Source organism: Vigna unguiculata, chromosome 5 (genome assembly GCF_004118075.2).
Source record: "Vigna unguiculata cultivar IT97K-499-35 chromosome 5, ASM411807v1, whole genome shotgun sequence".
NCBI classification, from domain to species: domain Eukaryota; kingdom Viridiplantae; phylum Streptophyta; class Magnoliopsida; order Fabales; family Fabaceae; genus Vigna; species Vigna unguiculata.
The window spans coordinates 7,401,347-7,420,546 of NC_040283.1; the positions used below are offsets into that span (position 1 = coordinate 7,401,347).

The window sequence follows — 19,200 nt, forward strand, 5'->3', positions numbered from 1 at the left end:
TCTCTTTAATAATATTTAATTTTCCTAAAAGAAGAGAAACATAAGATTCACTTCCTTCCTCTTTTCTCTACTCTTGTAATAGATAAATTTTGAAAGAATACACTACTTTCTTATTTCACGTTAGTAAATATAAATCCCTGTTAATCTCATGAAAATAATAGTTATAAAATAATAGTTATTTTCATGAACTACTATACGTTAATATACTTTTATTTTATGTATTTATGAGTTTCTTAAGAAGATACATGTAAAAGGAGACATGAATATGTAATTATTAAAGGTGTTATTAATAAGTATTCATTATAATAAAATTTCCTTTTCCCTTTCAAGGTTGTTGAAATGGAAAAAAGTGAGAAAATAAAGTGTTTGAATCCCAATTCTGTTGCCGCTCCTTGCAATACAAGTAGAAAACTAAGAACAGTAATAAAAATATTAAAGTTGACAAACAAAATTAGTGAAGATGGAAAAACTCATTCTTTCCAAAAATGGGGATAAAATAATTACGCATACAAGATACAACATTAAACCTCCTGGTAGTACAGATAAATTCGGATCGGTAATCCTAGGCTTCTAAAATATAGAAGAGGCACAAAATCACTACCAACTATTCAAACACTATCGAGGAAACGAAGACAATATGAACAAAAAGATTTAAGGAAAAAATACCCTATATCTCAAAATTCAGGGTTGATCTTACCCTAATCAATTAACATGTGCGTAGCAGAAGAGGACCAACTGATAAACTAAGCATATCACTGAGAGCTACCTGAATCTCAGTTGACCCATGTTCACAACTTATCAAGCTAGTGATAAGAGGGAAAAAATGATCCAGGTTCTTCTCCAAAGATGTATCTCCCAAATTACAAATACCTTGCAAAGAGGCCACAACAAGTGGTGCACGTGCAGACAATTCTCTCCTCTTCCCAGACCCTAGAGGAACTAACCAATGCACCTCCCTACCATTAGAAGATTCAGATACTGTTCCAGAACCTGCAACTTCAACATAAAACTTCAAGACTTCCTGACAAAGCTGAACAAAAAGTGTCTCTACTTCAACCTCCTCATAATTAGGAGGCGTGTCCTCAACAAGGTTCTGTAAAAATGTGAGGCATATTTGGTAGGACTCATTCTCCAGGCGTAACAGTGGAGGGTCTTGCATTTGAGTCATAGAGCCATACTCTTGTAACTTTGAACGTAAAATAAGATTGCTGTTAATCTTGTGAGCATGTAATGCCACGTCATGCAAAGCCTCAAACAAGACTAGTATAGCTTTTGCTGAAAGCTGAGATCGGTACATGTTATAGATCTCCATCACCGCCTGCCAATTTCAGTGAGTTAACACCATTCTTCAAAAACTAGATACTGATGATTTTAACAGAAAGGAGGTATTAAATGGAAAATATTTCTTCATCTCTAGAGCACACTTTAAAATTATGTTTCAGTAAAATGGTAACCTACGACGGTAATGTTAAAGACCACAAGTTTCAAAGGAATTTTCATGGATGTACTAAGAAAAGCATCTTTAAGTGAAACATTTGTCATGGCCTCTTCGTCATATTTCTCGCTACTGGGCAATTTTTAGGACATTCTTTCCATAGGGCATTTTAACAACGGAGAAATAAAATAAATCTACCTGGATCAATAAAAGCTGAACAGCAGCTCGGCACTTTGCATCAGATATATGTGCATAAAGATGTTGAGTCCTCACGCTTTGTAAACTATCATGTGAGCCAGACTCCGCAGGATCCATGTCATCTTCAGCCATTGAAGCATGTTCATGATTTCCTGTAATAATGTCTCCACTGTCAAGGAATTGAAAGTTAGGGAGTGTTGCATTTGCTGCTTCTTTTAGTGAAAAAACCACTTCTAACCACTTCTCATCAGAAAACAGCTCCCCGGCATTACTCATCAAACGAACAAAAGCAGCAATACCAATGCCAGCCAGGCTTTGATGAGGGCGCTTTATAAAGCTTACCAGGAGCATCAAAACCTTTCTTAAAAGTGGATTGACAGTGTTATAGAAGTTGACAAAAAGATCTACTACCAATTGCAAGGCTAGTGTGCATGTCTCGTAAAGCCATGCATCTTGATCAAGCTGACCGTCAGACTCAGATTCATTGACCTCAGAGCTATTCCCAGAAGGATCAATAGCATGACGAACATAATCAAATATTGGAAATAGGACTGATTCAAATACTCTTTCCCATAAAGGTAGTGAAAAGAGGTGGCCATGGTTGCGTAAGGTTTCAAACAGGACTTTCAAGGCGCTTTGCCTTATTTCAGATCTTGGGTCAAAGCTAAGTTCGGACAAACCTGCAAAAAATAGGTGTTGAATATAAGTACATACATAACCCACTAAGCTTCCGACAACTTAAAACAAAAGTTGGTTATAGATAGCAATAAGTAGCAACTAATCATTTGAGTAAGTAACGAAATATAAACCATCTAGATTTGCTCTAATTAGTGCCTGGACATATACTTAATACAATGTCCTTACCAGCCAATAAAGGAAACCAGAAATAGAGATGATCATCTTTTTCTGTCACCTCCCCATTTTCTTGTTTCCCCTCTTTTCCTGTGCGAGGTGAAGGAGTAGATACTTTTCCATAAGTTTCCTTGTCACTATTTCTTGACGAAGATCCAAGGTCTCCTGCTGCTAGTTTTGTGGCACAGAATCGAAGGAAAGCAATGGCATTTAGGCTAATCTCTTTGTTGAATCTGCTATTGGTGAATGCAATTAGACAATTAACACAGTCTGTAAAGGTTGTGGTTTCAGTCTCAGTGATGTACGGAAAGTAATCTCGAATAATTTTCTCCATAATTTCAAAAGACAAGAGCACAATATTTTTGTGGTCATCATATGCTGCTGTTGTGAATACCTGGAATCAAGTCCACAAGCAATTAGTGGAAATAATAATAAAAAAACTTACAGCAGACAAACATTTTACATGAAAATTGAAGCCCTCTAAGGAACAGAAATTAGCCTACCATGAACATGCTCTTCCATCCTGATTTTACATTGTTGACACGAGATAAAACCATTTGGGAGACACATCTAATGATAAGTTCTCTAATTTCAACAGCGCTACTCTTCCTCATAACAATGACGAAAGGCTTCATAAATTCATTCTGAAAATTATAGTTAGCCAATTCCTCTCGCTCCAGAAATTTCATTGACAACTGACGCAAGGAATCCATTGCAAAAATTGCAATTGAAAGGTTCCCAGAACAGCCAATGGTTACAAAGAAATCTGAGAGAACATGCCATATGCTTGACCACACAAGCCTGATGCGGTTCATATTATAATGTCTGTTACAGAATAATCACCTCAAAGTCAAACAATAAAATAAGAAAGCAGTGCATAGACATTATTCATTCATGAACAATAAAATGATAAACCGAATTCTGTCTGATTACTATTCTTTTCTAGATCAATTGCATCTTTCCAATGTCATCTTTAAGGGCATTTGCAACTTCACCTCACCAATAAAATTAGACACTTTCTGAATGATCCCACAATCAAATATTCCACATTTTTTTACAAGAACAAGAATTAGACAGGAAACTAGTTCAAAGTTCAAATGATAACGTTACCCAACCTACAATTTTGCAAAAGATTTGGGGCAACGTGTCAAATGAGAAAAATACAACCAGGGCAACAATGTTCTCTGATTATAACCAACAAGGACATTAAACAATCAAGAAGATTAAGGTTCCAAAGATACCATTTAATTTACTATTTATTTATACCAACCCCCAACCTGTAACAAGAGCCTGAAGAGAAATATTTTTCAGAAGGAACCTAGGAAGCAGCAAGTATTAGTAGAAAGATAATACATACGCAATCTCAACTATCTTTGTAAGGCTGAACACCCGTGGATCAGATGGAGATCTAAGCTCCTCCATAGAGACTTTGCACAAAGCCTTGACAAAATCTATTATGGCCTCACTGTTCAGCTTCTGACTCCGAGTGTATATGCGACTCATTTCTGAGCTTCCAACTTGTTCCAACATATTCAAATTGGAGACTAGACTGTTCACCTGTTCCGACGTCACAGCTCCAGAAGTATTACTGCCGATTCCAGTGCTATCATATGACCCCCGCATCACTGTGGCAGCTGCATATTGCATCCTTCCAGGGCCCTTCTTCTTTAAAACAGGAAGAATAGTTGATTTTGATTGCTTTGTTTTCTCAGAATCATTTTGAGGGAATGCAAAGAATGTGGCATCCGGTGGGGCACCCTCTCCAAGAAGATGTAAATGTTCAAATCGGGAAACACAGGTCAAGATATGCTCCCAAGCTTCTTGTAAGTAATTCCCATCCTCATCAGCAATAGTAACAATCACCTATGAACAATTAATATGCAAAATATGAAGTCAAATCCATAACAGTGTAACAATGCTTTTAGACATTATATAATTCACCATAAGTATACATTGAAATTAAGTATAAGCATCTTCAGAGATTGCTTTACTGCTTCAGGAAGGAAAACTTCCAAAAAACATTCCATTAATTCCACAATTACTAAAATTGCAGCAGAAACTTTTGTCATTCAGTAACAAAAAGGACAGCCATTTTTAATTAATATGCATGGAGTGGAAAAAAACTTGCAGAGAATTAAGCTTTAGATAGTTCTGAACCATCAAGAAGGATCCATTTTGGAAGTAAAACTTGTTCAAACTATGTGAAAGTGGTGCATACAACTTGATGCTGAAATCACTTTATGCAAAATGTACAATAAGAAACCTAACAAGCACTTCAAAACCGGTTGTAGAACAGAGTGCATTAGAGAAAAGCTTTTACGCAAGAATTGAAAAATCCTCTTACAGAATCAAAGGGCCAGACGAATATATATAATGACTTCATATCAAATCAGGGGAAATTATGATTGATTTGTGTTAGGATGGAGTTGTGAAAGCCATGAAAAGCAAAATTTTAAGGAATACAGCTAGACTATGTATGACAGTTGCCTTACCCACGTTTAGATAATTAAGAGGGAAGAAGGTAGTTGCAATGGTGTCAAATTCAAATATAAGTTTCCAAAATAACCAAGTTTCTAAGATAAAATAATAAATGACATTTTAAATAAAAGCAAAACTAAAACCAATAATAGCCCCTCAATTTGGAATGCAGGGAATTATAAGCCAGCTGAAAGAATTATTTACCAACCTTGATCGCATCTATATTTTTCTGCTTAATATCTGCAGGAGAATGAAGGGAGGTAAATTTCGCTAATGAAGTCACGAAAGCATCTCTGTGAGTCTTCATGGACATTACAGAAGTAACATGAATAGCATATCGGAATCCCTCAAGACACAGTGCTATTGTAAATTCATCATCACTTTGATCAAGAGGAACACTGAAGGCAGCTAGCATTGGTGCCCAGCAGACCTCAATCATGAATCTGAGGATTACAACATCAGTTGCTGCATAATAGACTGACCTACAATTTTCAAGCAAATAAATATCAATAACATGTCCCCCTAAAAATATTTCAAAACAAACAGTAATAAAAAGGAAAAAAGAAGTATAGAAAGATGAATAAATCAACTTCGAAATGCCAAACAAGTGATCTAATTGGCAGAATATATCCAAAAGCATTAAAACACACTTGTGAACATTTCAGATTCACACACCACATTTGAAATTGACATGAATGTGAAGCAACAACATATATACTTGTAAAAGTGGTTTGATCTATAAAGGGAAGGTGATTGAAAAGCAGCAACAAAAAGGTTCTTCATAAAAAATGTAGATTAAGGTTCATTCATGACCTGAGAAAAAATTTGAGTAAGAATTATTTTTGTAACGTAATGGGAAAATACTGGGGAACATACTCTGTTTTGCGAGCTTTTTCTTTGAATTGTTCCTGCATATGTCGGATTAGATCATTACTGGTCTCCATATTACTGTCTTCCCCTCGCTTCCGGATCACAATATTCAATATACTATCCAAGCCTAAAAGTCTGTTCGAGTTCACAGCCTGTATTTGCTGGGTTTCCAGATCAACATCTTTCATTTTAATCTCATTTCTAGATATTCGTTCATACAAAGACCTCAAGTATTCTTCTGGTACATCTTTTCCATCATCTATGCCACGATTATTTTTTATGAAATCATCAGCGGACATCTGCATAACTCAATAAACAAAAAAGAAGCTCATTACATCTATCATAATCATATATAAATCAACTTCTAGAATTAATAAAACCGCACCTTGTTTTTCACCATAGGATTGTGAGCATCAGTGTTAAGCAGTATCACAGAATACGCAAGAACATACGCCGTATCAGCACTAGAAAAGACTTTTGGATTACATTTGCAATATCGTTCTGCAAACTTTTCCATAATTCGATCAATTTTCTGTGCCTCACCAGGCAGTCTAAAGCCTTGAAGAAAGGCCCTGATTGCTTCATCAAACTCCAACCCTTGAAAGTCAAAAGAATCCACATACGCATGCATTACTTTCAAGGATAATTCTTCCCTTTCTCCTAAATAATCCCCAATCAAAGTCTTGTTCAACCCAGAAGCATCTTTAAGAAAAGCTGCTATTTCCTCTGGTGAATTACCCACTTTGTTGGCATTGATGAGGAATTCAATTCCTTTCTTTGGCTTCCTGTTAAAAAGTGATATACCTTCCTGCCATAAACTTAGCATTAGCTTCATATATGTCAAATAGTTGAAGAAATACCAGAGATTTGTTTGCTATTCTAAAATTTCAGAACTTGCTCTTGGTCCACCTTAATTGTGGTCACCCCTACCTAACTCACCTTAGTTGAGGTCTATTTGGAGCCCTAATTACACTTCAAGGGTGGTGTCCCTCATCAATTACTGATATGGTAAATAAAATATATAAATGTAGCACAAAACTCATATTACAAACCAACTTTGTCGGATAGATTCAGTTCCAGAATCCTATTATTAATATAGTGGCAAAAAACACCCTAAATACATTTATGGGTCATTTGAATTTGCCACACTCTAGGATGGAAGTCCTGGATATGAGGGGCAATATTGGTAACCCCCTTAATTGCATTGACCACAATCCCACCTTAGTTGTGACTACTTTGGAGGTTGCCTCAATTACAAACTAAAAGGTAGTTGCTTAGTCCTACATCAACTAGCAATATAGTTAAGATAAAATATATAAGTAAATGGAATGCAAACCTTATTTTACAAACTGGTTTTGTAAAGTTTAGTTAAGTCAAAATCCAAAGTTTAAGACTTGTTCACCTGAAGTTTCAGTTTATAAGCCCGACGTTGCTCAATGGTTGAAACCTCAGATGTCTCATTGGAGATTTCAGACTGAGTGTCTGATCCATCGGCTGGCTCTTCACCATTCCCATTTGCAGTGGGAGGAACTCCAGCTTCATGGTCATTATCAACTGCTTCAACTTTTTTGCCTGAAAGAGGATCTGGAATGCGCAACTGTTTGTTCATCCAGTCTCCCATAGATTTTAAAACAGCAACTAAACACTTCATCGCTTCAAGTTTTAGTGTTTCCTCTTGAGGTGGCAAAACTGTGGTTGTTGCACCAGGAGGGACACCCTGGGCAGTTTTAAGGAGTCCATTTACCATCCTAGGGAGAACACAACAATTAGATATAAGTATAGAGTACATAGACAAAGCAATAATAAAAACAATCATGTCCACACCAGCACAAATGCCGCACAAATAAGTCCAAGAACATAAAATTATAATAAACTGGGGATCCGTATCATAAAGATAAAATAAAACACATTGTTCATAGTATACCAAATAAAAGAATATAATGCAGACCTCTCAAATATGTTTGTTGAATTGACATCACAGTCATAATTGATAAAAATGTCTACCAATATCTGTGAATCATCACAGAGCTTCTCCAGAAAACGAAGCACAATCATCTTTTGCTGGAAATTAGGTTGAGCAACATTTTCTAGAACCCTAAGAACAATCATGGGGAAAAATACTCCAATTTCTGCTTTCAGTCCAGCTCTAAATCTTGATACCAGACTAATGAAGATGGAGCAAGATAGCTGAAAAACGATCAAAAGAGTTGAGGCACTGTTCTTCAGCAATGATAAACATAAGTACTGCTTGATGGCACCCAAAAACCTGCTTCACCACAGTCAATGCAACCATCAGAAGAGTTTTATATCATCCCAGAAGGGTACATAATAAAATTGAAGGAAAAAGTGTCCACTTGTGCCTAAAAGACAAGACAATTTCACATTTCATTAACGAGAGCTTAAAATATGTTCAAATTGAAAAAAATATAAAAACAAAATTCAAAAGACAGTACAGGAATTAAAAATAGCAACACAGTAATAGTACATCTTGTGCAAAAAGATATGATTAAACAACATTAATCTCATAGAATCAATTAATGGACAAAAAAATTATGTAATTTGTTCAGTTACTCTAATTCCTTATGAATTAAATATTATGAGGACAGAAGAGAAATGTTTAGTATATATACCACACCTAAAAATAACTCATGCAGAGAGTGCAGGATTGAGTTTCCCCTTTAATGCACTCAATCCAACAATAACTGGTCAACTTTTACAGATTGCAGGAAAAAAGACTTTGTTACTGACTATCATACCCAAGCTAAAGTCTGTGAACAATGCAAATATTGTAGTACTGGAAACCAAAACTTAGCAATGATACTTGCACAAGATAAACACTAATACATAGAACCAAAACTCATTAGTTTGGATAATCTGGTAAATAGATCCTACACATCAACTACATGAGTGATTTTCTGACATATTTGATAGTTGTCATCAGTCACAAAGAACAAAACCACAGCAGTTCCATAGCTTGTTTCACATTGCACTTGTAAAAGTGCACACAAATATCAGCCTAAGTAGAAAGTACTCTACTTCCATTTATGTGGCACACATCGAAGGATATGGGGAGGCTTAATCATTTATGTGTGTTGGAGCTTCATAGTAAGACAGTATATCTCTACTTGCTACGAGCTAGAAGGTAAGATATTAGGTGCCAAACAAGGCACATTTTCAATTGTGGAATAGTTTGGAGTCCTAAAGGATCCATGAACTGAACGAGACTAGTATGAGAACTTGAAACTCAAAAATAGTAGCAATATTGTCACTCTTGCTCAGTTTGTTGAGCAATCTTATATTTTTGTTATTATCAACATTGAATCATGATCATGACCCCATTAGGGCACACATTATTGGCAAGGAAAGAATTATCTCTCTTTCTGAAGTCTTCTATATTATTCAGGGAAAGGAGATCATTAGATGATCATGATGAATGAGTCACCAATGAAGGGAGCCTTGCTCCCTGGAAAGGCTTTCAAACCTGAGACCTAAAAACCTTGAGAATAGAAGCTCAACTCAAAAGGCAAGGAGGATTGCTAGTTCTCTCAATTTAGAAATTTGGTCACCAAGGAGACTTGCTTCAAGTTGCATAGAAAGGTGAAGAGTCTTGTTTGTTTGGCAAACTCCAAGTTCAATCCTCAAGGAAAGCTCATCAAGCAATTCAAATTGTAATAGTATTGGCAAGGCTACTTCATCCTCATCAATTGAAGTAGGAATATATGCTTTATGTGCTAAGATTGAACGCCTAAAACCTCTTAAGGATTCCACCAGTAGGCCATCTTTTGGTACTTGCTCTCTAATCATGATTAATAAGAACTTCAATTCCTTTTTTAGTGTTTCTATAACTATATGAGAGAACTCTTGGCTTCTAGATTCTAGTCAACTAACCTTATGACACCTCATTCCCTTCTTTTGACATCATATGTTCCTCTTTGTAATCACATTATTGTTGCAAATGGAACTTGTCCCCAATAACTAGACATGGTAATATTTTTCTTTTGTCATCTCTTAGCCATAAATATATTCCTGTCTAATAACTTTGTTTCTGTTAAAAAACTTACTCATGACCTTAAATTGCTTTATAAATTTCTATCCCTCTCATTTTGCATTTATGAGCTGGTCACAAGATGAAGGGTTATATCGTCTTAAAAGCCAAGGAACCAAGGACAATATCAGTAAACAAATGGCTAACTTCTCTCTCCAATCCTACACCACTAGGACATTCATAATTTTACTTTCTCAAGTCTATGTTTCCTTTTTTTATTTTCGAAGAGTTTGTTGAGTCAGTCAAGTGTGACATATGTCAGTTTGCAAGGCACCATGGTGCCACATATTCTCTTAGAAATGCAAAAAGTATTCATTCTTTTCTGATGTATAGGGGTTTGCATTTAATTCTAGTATATTTGGTGGTAAATGGTTTGCCACTTTTCCTAATGATTGCATCCATGTCACAAATTTTCCTAGAGAAATGAAAATTTGAAAATTTTCCCTTATTGGTAAAATTGTTCAGCATGATACACACAATTTGAAAAGTTAATTAAGCATTTGTATTGGGAAAGAATGTATAAACCATGATGTGTTTAGATTCCTTTCAAAAAAGGATATTGTTCATGACCTCAACAAAATGACATTGTTGAAAGAAAAAATAGGTGTATTCTTCAAGTGACATGGCCCTACTCTTTCAAAATAATATCCTTGACACTGCTACATACCTCATCACCAATTACCCTCTTGGGTTCTAGACAAATGTAGTCTTGTTGAATCGATATCTTCTTTCTTTCCATATGTTCCTTTCTTGTCCAGCCTTCCTAGTTATGATTTTAGGTGTGTTGTGTTTATCCATGTTCACAATCAGTTCTGTGGGAAGTTAGATCCTAGAGGTGCTAACTGCATATTCATTGGTTATGCTTATGATAAAAAGGGTTTTTTTAATTGTCTATATAATATAGTTATTACACAAAACAATGCCACTAGGATTTCTCAATTGAAAGAACACTTATTCAATCATATTCAGATCAAGGACTTTGGCTGTCTGAAATACTCTTTTGGTATTGAAGTTATTTAGTCAAAATAAGGTGTTGTAGTTTCACAAATGAAATATGCTCTTGATACTATAGAGGAGATAGGATTGGAAAATGGCAAACCCATTGATAGTCCTATGAACACGAATCAAAAGTTAATGGTGCCGAGATGATATTTCTTATGCAATTGGAGTTGTTAGTCAATTCATTTAGAATCCTCACATTGACCACTAGAATGTTGTGATTCACATTCTCAAATATATCAAAACAGGCTCCAGATTGTTGTATGACGACAAGGGAAATACTCAAATCTTAGGGTATTGTGATACAGATTGGGTTGATTGTTGCATTGACAGGAGATTCACCACAAAAAATATTGTCTATTCATTGGAGGGAATATCAACTCTAGGAGTACTTGGAATCTAAAAATCATATTTAGCTTGCTCAGAGATCTTGATTATTAACTCAAGAAAATACTAGGGGTTTAAGTGACATGGATGGGGTTGAATTTGGTCTAAATTTAGATTCAACCCAATGAAACATAGTTGGTCTGGTTCGATTTTGCTGTTTTTTGTTTGAGGCCCAAACAGCCTAACTTTAATTGGATCGGTTCATATTGAGTTATCAGGTTAACTAATTAAAATAAGTCTCAATCAAATATGCTTTTAGTCTTTAGAATTTGGAGTAAGCTTTTTTTGTCCTCAAATTTGAAATTGATATTTTTAACCCGTGCAATTTAAAAACTAATCCCTCTACACCCAAAACTATTAAAGATTTTGCTCAAGTGACTAATGAATTAAAAGTCATTTCCATTAAAACCTACACTGATTTTGCATTCTTATCACCAAACACCCTACTACATTACTTAACAGTTGCTGCTGGAGAAAGACTAATTCTTCTGCCATTCATAACATTTTGTTGATATTAAACTATGCCCACTTACATTGCATATTCTTTCTAGGACAAGCATTCAAGAATTAGCTGAAGACATGGCCACAACTCTGTTTTGCCTATGTTCTTTCTAAGGGTTATGACGCACACAACATATTGATGGAATTAGGATAATTAGTTAATTGTTATGCATTTGATTTATAGTTGATTGATTGGATTCACAGGTTGACTAAGACCCACTTGCACTACTTGAAAGTATGAAGTGTATGCCGAATGGATTGAGATAAGATGACAACAACAAGAACCGTTACAATACTAGTATAAGCACCATATTGCTTTCAGATATTATTATTATAGTGGGCAATGAAAAAGGCTTCAAAAGAAGTTGAACACCTGGCACTGTGAATTCTATTTTCTCTCAACACAGATGTTCTATTCAAGCAGAAATCAACAAATTCTGTGTAATGTAAATCATGGGACCAAACAGGTTTTTCATAGTTCCAAATATGTTCCCTACGCCTGAAAACCTAATCTAGCAATATAACAAAATCACAATTTCATACTTATCTCTAGATATATCATAACCCCATAAACATCAGTCTTAACTTTCCCAGATAGTTCACCACAATTTCATTTTCACAGTAACAATCCAAATGACATAAGGTCTGTTTGGATACAAAGCTATGAATGTTTTAGAGAGTTTCTTCACTGGAAAAAGCTCCATATTTCTAGTAGAGAAGCTCTCAAGAAAAATTCTAAACTTGTTACCGAATTGGCTAAAAATGTAGTGAAGAGAGCAAAATTTGATCTATCGACCTCAACAGAACTATGACAAAATATAGTCACATTACCACTTTACAGTATCATCAACACACAATTACACCTCGTAGTTGACTATCACAGTACATCACCATATTTAAATCAAAGCCCGTCTACTACACCCTGACTGAGAAAACATGCTAGCATTTCAATGTTTAAGCTAAATCCCAAAAAGGCAATGCAATTATGACAACCCCACTAATTTACCTTTCACTAGTCCTGAAGACAGCTCCAGCATTCTCCAACAAGATCTTCAACAACTCCAAGGCCACAATCTTCCCCTTCATCAACTGAGGGTCCACAGACGCCTCCTTCGTCGGAGTCTTCATGGACAACTTACAAAGCGCCCTGAACACCAAAAATGCATCTCTCCTGAGCTTATTCCCAATCTGAATCTCCAGATCATCGTCCCTCTCCACCACCTCCCCATCCACCAGCTCCTCTTTCCTCCCTTCCAATGCCGTCTTATACATACTGATCTCCCAATACTTGGCATCCAACATGTCTTTGTCAGTGGAATCCAACAAATCCGCTGGATTCGCAGCCTCCACCGTTGCCGCCACTGTTGTCTCAAAGGCACCGTCATGTGCGCCCAAAGATGACGGCGCCACCGGATTCAGAACTCCATCGATGTCTTGCACAATCTTGGTGATAAAACCCTGTACAGACTGGGTCATAGAGTTGTCCGCGTCAGATTTCTCTACAGGATCCATCAATTCAGCCACAACAATAGGCTGAACAGGAACCGTGGACGAATCCGCCTCCATCCTCCTAAACACAATCACTAACATCTGAATCAACGACGCTTTCGCCGTCGTCTGATTCACCAAATTCTTACTATCTAGGTATATGTCATAACAAGTTCTCACAATCAAGAGCAAGCAATCACCGTGAATTCGTAGCGAAATCGAGGTCACCGCTGACAAGAGCGTCTTCAGGACGAGCAATTCGACGGCGTCGTCGCCGAATTCGTGGCACTTGCACACTGCCTCGATCAAGCTCGCAAGCAGCTTGGCCTCGGGCGCGCCGCCGCTGGAGTCGGCCTCGCCACGAAGGAATCCGTGCGCGATGAGTCGCTGTACGGCGTCGACAGCGGGATCGGCGATCTTCAGGACGCCGGAGCCCGCGGCGGCGATGAGCGGGCGTAGGATCGACTCCGACTCCGCGAGCGAGTACTCCACTGGACCGCCATCGTGGATCGGTCCGGGGATCGATGCCTCCGGCTCGGCGGCATCGTCGGAGGCCGGCGACTGAGGCTTCGGCGGTGAGGTTAGGATTTCGATAACGGATTTGCACTCGTGCGCGAGCTTCGCGTGTTTTCTCCACGACGCGTTCTTGATGATTTTCTCGAGCGCGGGAACGAGCACCTGCTTCAGACGGGAATCGGCTTCCGAAGAAGCCATTCCCGATTTAAGAACGAGTCACGGCTCAGTTACGCAACTAGAGGATCCTCTTGCTACCGGCTGTTGGAGCTGGCAGAGAAATGGCGGCGTATTGACTCAGTGAGTTACGAGAAGAAGGAGTTACGCTTTGGGGATCCAAAGCAGGTTATGGCAGTAATGGCAGATAGTGAAACAGTTTAGGATTGAAGATTACGGTTCCGGTGCATGTGAATTTATTTAACTACCCTCCGTGATAAGAGAGGTTTGAGGGTAGCTATGTCTTTTCGATCTTACTATTTCTATCCTGTTTTTTCTTTCCAACGATAAGAGTATACCCCAATTTCTACTCAGATTGGAATACAAAGAAGTGAAGCAACATTTAGTTACTACTCGATAACAATGTTACTAATTTGAATGGTTTTCTGATTAGTGGACACTTATAATGCCAAAACCCAGCGTATTTTGGTTTCCACAAACACCATTTTTGATTCAGTACTATCTGGTGTTTACCCAGATTTTATGATTTTCTGCAGAAAATGCACCATTTTTAGAAGGCACTGCTTAGAGCCTCTACTCTATGATTGGTAGTGCTGAAGGTACACAAAGGGTAATATGCGAAGAGCAAGAATCAAACCCACTGATAAATATGGTTCTATTGCACAATCACTGAATTTTTTCTAAAACATCTTTTAAGAATAAAAATTATGATGAAAAGAATAATAGAGATAAATTACACGTCCACTTAAGACAATCACACACACCACTACTCCATAATACAATTATGTTTTCGTTTTTTCTTCCTCTTTCATATAAATATATCATCTACTATGTCTTCAAAATTAATCATTTAATTTATTTTTTCTTACAATATGCAACTAATAGTGGATATATGATAGAATAATTATATATTAACAAAGATCGTAGGCATGTTTTCCAACAAACAATACATCCTTTTAAACGAAGGGCTTCAAATATTAAACATAAATCTAACATTGTTTATCTTATACAATTAACAATACAGTAATTAACATGAGTGCGTCAATTCTAAATTATGACTATATATAATCCAACATATTACCACTCAAATAAGATCATATTTATAGCTCTAACATTACTAAAAAAAATAAACTCGTGTATTATTTTTAAATGATCGGTGCGTAATTTAACATCATATATATGGGTTCACATTTTTATTGAGTTATATGATTTGAAATAAAACATACACCCAAAAAATATTGTCATAATAGGTTGACAATAACAGCAATTAGACCTTCGTTATTATTTGTTTAAGCAACATTTCTTTGAATATATATATATATATATATATATATATATATATATATATATATATATATATATATATATATATATATATATATATATATATATGCTTAAACGACATTGTTGTAAGATAGTGTTGTATATGCAAAAGAAATGAACAGCGAACCTCACCTTATAAAAGAATCCAAAAAAAGTGAAAAAAGCAACACCATTGTTGGAATGATTCGATAAAACAAAAAATTAACAAGAGAATTAGATTCCAACCAAATTAAGTGTAAGATTAAGAATCTTTAGTTTGTGCATTTATATAATCCCTTATGATTATGAACCATAATAATGCAGTGGAGGACAATTTGATTACCAGTTCAAGTGAATGGACACATATTCAGGTTCATGAGATAGAAGTCGCTGAGTTGCACTTGCAGGTATATATGCATGTCTGCATCTATTTCTACAAAGGTTTTCAATTTTCATTCCATTTCTGTTAATTAACCATTTCATTGCTTTTTTTTTTTTATGGTTTTCGTTTGTGTTGTGAGTCTCATGGGAAGTCTCATGCAACACCCCATAAAGAAATTCATATATGCATGATAAATTTGAGATCTCCGTGAAAGAGGATAGTGGTGTGTATGGTGGGAAGATTCAAGTGCGGCCATTTGGTTTCACCTTTTTTCCTTATACGTCTTTAAATACATACTCCCACAATGAGGGCATGTTGTAGGTTTTAATTGTGTTCAAGGGTGAGGATTGGACTTTTCAAAATCCAGTCTAGATCCAATAAAATATATATTGGATTTATAATCTACACTCATTTTACCTAAATCGATTAGATTTGTATTTTATCAATCTAATTTAAATTAGATTAAATCTAAATCGATTAGATTTGTATTTTATTAATCTAATTTAAAGTGGATTAAATTTAAATTGAACTCATTTTATCAATTAGATTAAATCCAATAAGATCAATCTAATATACTTTTATTATTAAGTATATTAGACATAAGTTAGGCCGACTTGACTCGACCTGGACTTAGGCCGACTCGTATGAATTTGAGTTTGGTTCACTTGACTTGACTTGGATTTGAATTATTTTACCTCAACATCAACCAATGACTTGAGTCAATTGAGTCTGAATTAACTTGACTTGTCTCGACTCGACTCCAGGGACTTGGGTCGACTCAGTTTGACTCTAGACGTTAGTTGACTTGGCTCAACCTTGGATTCAAGATGACTTTTGAAGTCGACTTGGCTCGACCATTAGTTTGAATCTAGGTCAAATTGGTTTGACTTGAACTGAAGGTCGAGATGAATTAACCCAAACCAAAAAATTGAGACTTGTTAACCTATGAATTGACCCAAGTCAAATGTCGAATCAAGTCATTTGTATGATCTCTTTTTTGCACTTGAGCTTGAGATGGTTTGTATGAACAACGACAAATCTTCATAAATTATTTTGGAGTGACAAAATATGTAGACACAAATTTTGAAAGGCCAATCATATAAAATATATTAAAATTATAAAAAAAATGTTTTTGTTATATATATATATATATATATATATATATATATATATATATATATATATATGAAAAAAAATTGGAATGGAGAAGGCAAGTCCCCTTACAATGCACGAGTTCCGACACTATGTGAATGGTGACTTTAGTAAATATTACAGAAAAATCATTAAATAACAACTTAGAAAAAAAAAATCACTAAATAACAATGAATTAAAGACAAAAAAAAATATTGATTATGTATGAACTAAGTCACACTATCATATAAACTAAAAATTATTCGCATTTAAAATATTTTTATTATTAAAAAAGAATTTATAATTGACATGTGAATCAAAATCTAAATTAGTATTTCACATTAATTATTAGAGTTTTAGTTATTTATTATTACTAAATTATAAATTGTCTCTTTCTTTATAAAAAAAATATTAATATTAAAACATTTGTTACCATAATCTTTTACAAAAAAAAATATGTACAAAGTTCATTGCCCCTAAATATCAATATGATATCCTCTAAAAAACACAAATTCATATCAAAATCCAAATAATCTCCATTTATACTATCACAAAAATATTGGGGTCTGCTGCATACTCTATTTTTATTGCTAAAGAGTGAAGTATTGCTTCACTCTTAGCTATATTATGCTCCCATAGGTCTGTCATGGGTTAATCTAGTATATATTCTACTAACACACAGCAAATCAGCCCCTTAAAAAACTGCACCTTTGCATTATTAATTAGCTCTTCTTTACTTATGTGTATTACATTGTTCTTACTTCTTTGCTTTATGCTCCCATAGTCTCTAATTAATAATAGAGACTAATACTAAGTAATTAAACATTGATACTTAAACAGATACTAATTTAAATTTTGATTTATAAATTTTTATATTAATAATAGAGACTATATATTTTAAATACTAATAATTCAATTTATAAAATAATATTTAACTTAATTAGTATAACAACTAATTATTTTTAATTTTTAAATTAGTTGTTATTTAATAACCTTTTTTGATGACATATGATGAATTGGCGGCCTAACGGGTCATGGATTGTATGTTCAAACTAGGAACGGACAATTACAGTGCCGCTGGAATATTTCTTGTGGCTCGTCTTTTTTCTCTTTTCGTAGAGGTACCTAAAATAATGAATGCAATAATTTTTATAGGTATAATAACAATAATATTATGAGCTACTTTAGTTATTGTTCAAAAAGATATTAAGAAAAATTTGGCCTATTCTACAATGTTTCAATTCGGTTATATGATGTTAGCTTTGGGTATGAGATCTTATCGAGGTGCTTTATTTGATTTGATTACTCATGCTTATTCAAAAGCATTGTTATTTTTAAGATTTGGATCCATTATTCATTCAATGGAAGCCCTTCTCGGATATTCTCCGGCTAAAAGTCAAAATATGATTTTTATGGGCGGTTTAACAGAACATGTACCAATTACAAAAACTTTTTTTAGTGGGTACACTCTCTCTTTGCGGTATTCCACCCTTTGCCTGTTTTTGGGATGAGATTCTTAATGATAGTTAGTTGTATTCACCAATTTTTGCAATAATAGCTTGTTCTTGAGCAGGATTAACTGCATTTTATATGTTTCAAATGTATTTACTTGTTTTTGAGGGATATTTAAACGTTCATTTTTTGAATTTTAATGGAAAAAAAAAAATAGTTCATTCTATTCAATATCTTTATGGGGAAGAAACAAGTAAAAAAAGGTGTTGTTAGAAAGTTTTGATACCATATTAGAATGATATTATTTTGGAAGTGAATTTAAATTTAATTCAATCCTACAAAATTTGTTTGTAAGATAACTCTCATTTATATATTATAAAATCATTTTATCTCTAATCGATATAAACTTCTAACATGCCTCTTTTATATTTATATAAATTAATATATAATTTTTTTATTTTAATATATTTTATAAATTACATTTATATTCTTATTAAAATGTCTGTGTTCACTCTTGAGCTCCCCTCTGTTAGCACTATCCAATAATGAAGCCCTGATGGAACCAAAACTTAGGAAAACCAAATTTTTGTGAGGATACATGATTAATAATGGCATGATAAGTGATACATGTATCTGCTATATATTTATGCAGGTAAAGCATTTGACGGTTGAGAAAACACGTTTTTCACTTTTGATCACTCTCCAATCATGGAACACACATGGAACAAAACCTCAGAAAATTTCAAGATTGTTCCGGGGAAGCCGCGTACTAAAGCAATAAATCTATCTCTCAAAACCGAAATCCCACGTGTAATAATAATTGAAGAAGAGAAAGAAAACAAGAAATGCAAGTGTTTTTGGACTTTTCTGTCTTTTCTGAAAGGTCAGAAAGCCTAGTAATATCAATTTCTAATTCGCTTCAAAGCGATGAAAATTATAGTGTATGAAACTATGAAAACAGAAATAATATTTATTGTTTCGGGAGTAAAA

General features: G+C 34.8%; 1 protein-coding gene and 1 long non-coding RNA gene across 2 annotated transcripts; one reads left to right on the top strand and one right to left on the bottom strand.

Annotated features, from left to right (window-relative positions):
- Positions 1–451: 451 nt before the first annotated feature.
- Positions 452–14,151, bottom strand: LOC114185078 (brefeldin A-inhibited guanine nucleotide-exchange protein 2-like). The gene is made up of 11 exons (XM_028072578.1): positions 12,772–14,151; positions 7,782–8,099; positions 7,236–7,581; positions 6,219–6,641; positions 5,840–6,132; positions 5,172–5,445; positions 3,843–4,348; positions 2,989–3,310; positions 2,498–2,879; positions 1,634–2,313; positions 452–1,318 (listed from the first exon to the last, which is right to left on the bottom strand). Exons 1-11 carry the CDS (start codon positions 13,965–13,967, stop codon positions 707–709), a joined length of 5,352 nt encoding a protein of 1,783 aa, XP_027928379.1. The 5' UTR covers positions 13,968–14,151; the 3' UTR covers positions 452–706.
- A 1,398-nt stretch (positions 14,152–15,549) lies between these two features.
- Positions 15,550–19,200, top strand: LOC114185894. The gene is made up of 2 exons (XR_003604914.1): positions 15,550–15,652; positions 18,863–19,200. It is a non-coding gene; the product is annotated as an uncharacterized LOC114185894 (long non-coding RNA).

Bases quoted from the DNA above. Each gene is read 5' to 3' on its own strand.
- LOC114185078 (XM_028072578.1), bottom strand. From the start codon at position 13,967: ATGGCTTCTTCGGAAGCCGATTCCCGTCTGAAGCAGGTGCTCGTTCCC. The intron at 3,311-3,842 runs GTATGTATTATC...ATTCTGTAACAG, and splicing joins ACAAAGATAGTTGAGATTGC to ACATTATAATATGAACCGCA. The intron at 1,319-1,633 runs GTAGATTTATTT...TGAAATTGGCAG, and splicing joins TTCAGCTTTTATTGATCCAG to GCGGTGATGGAGATCTATAA.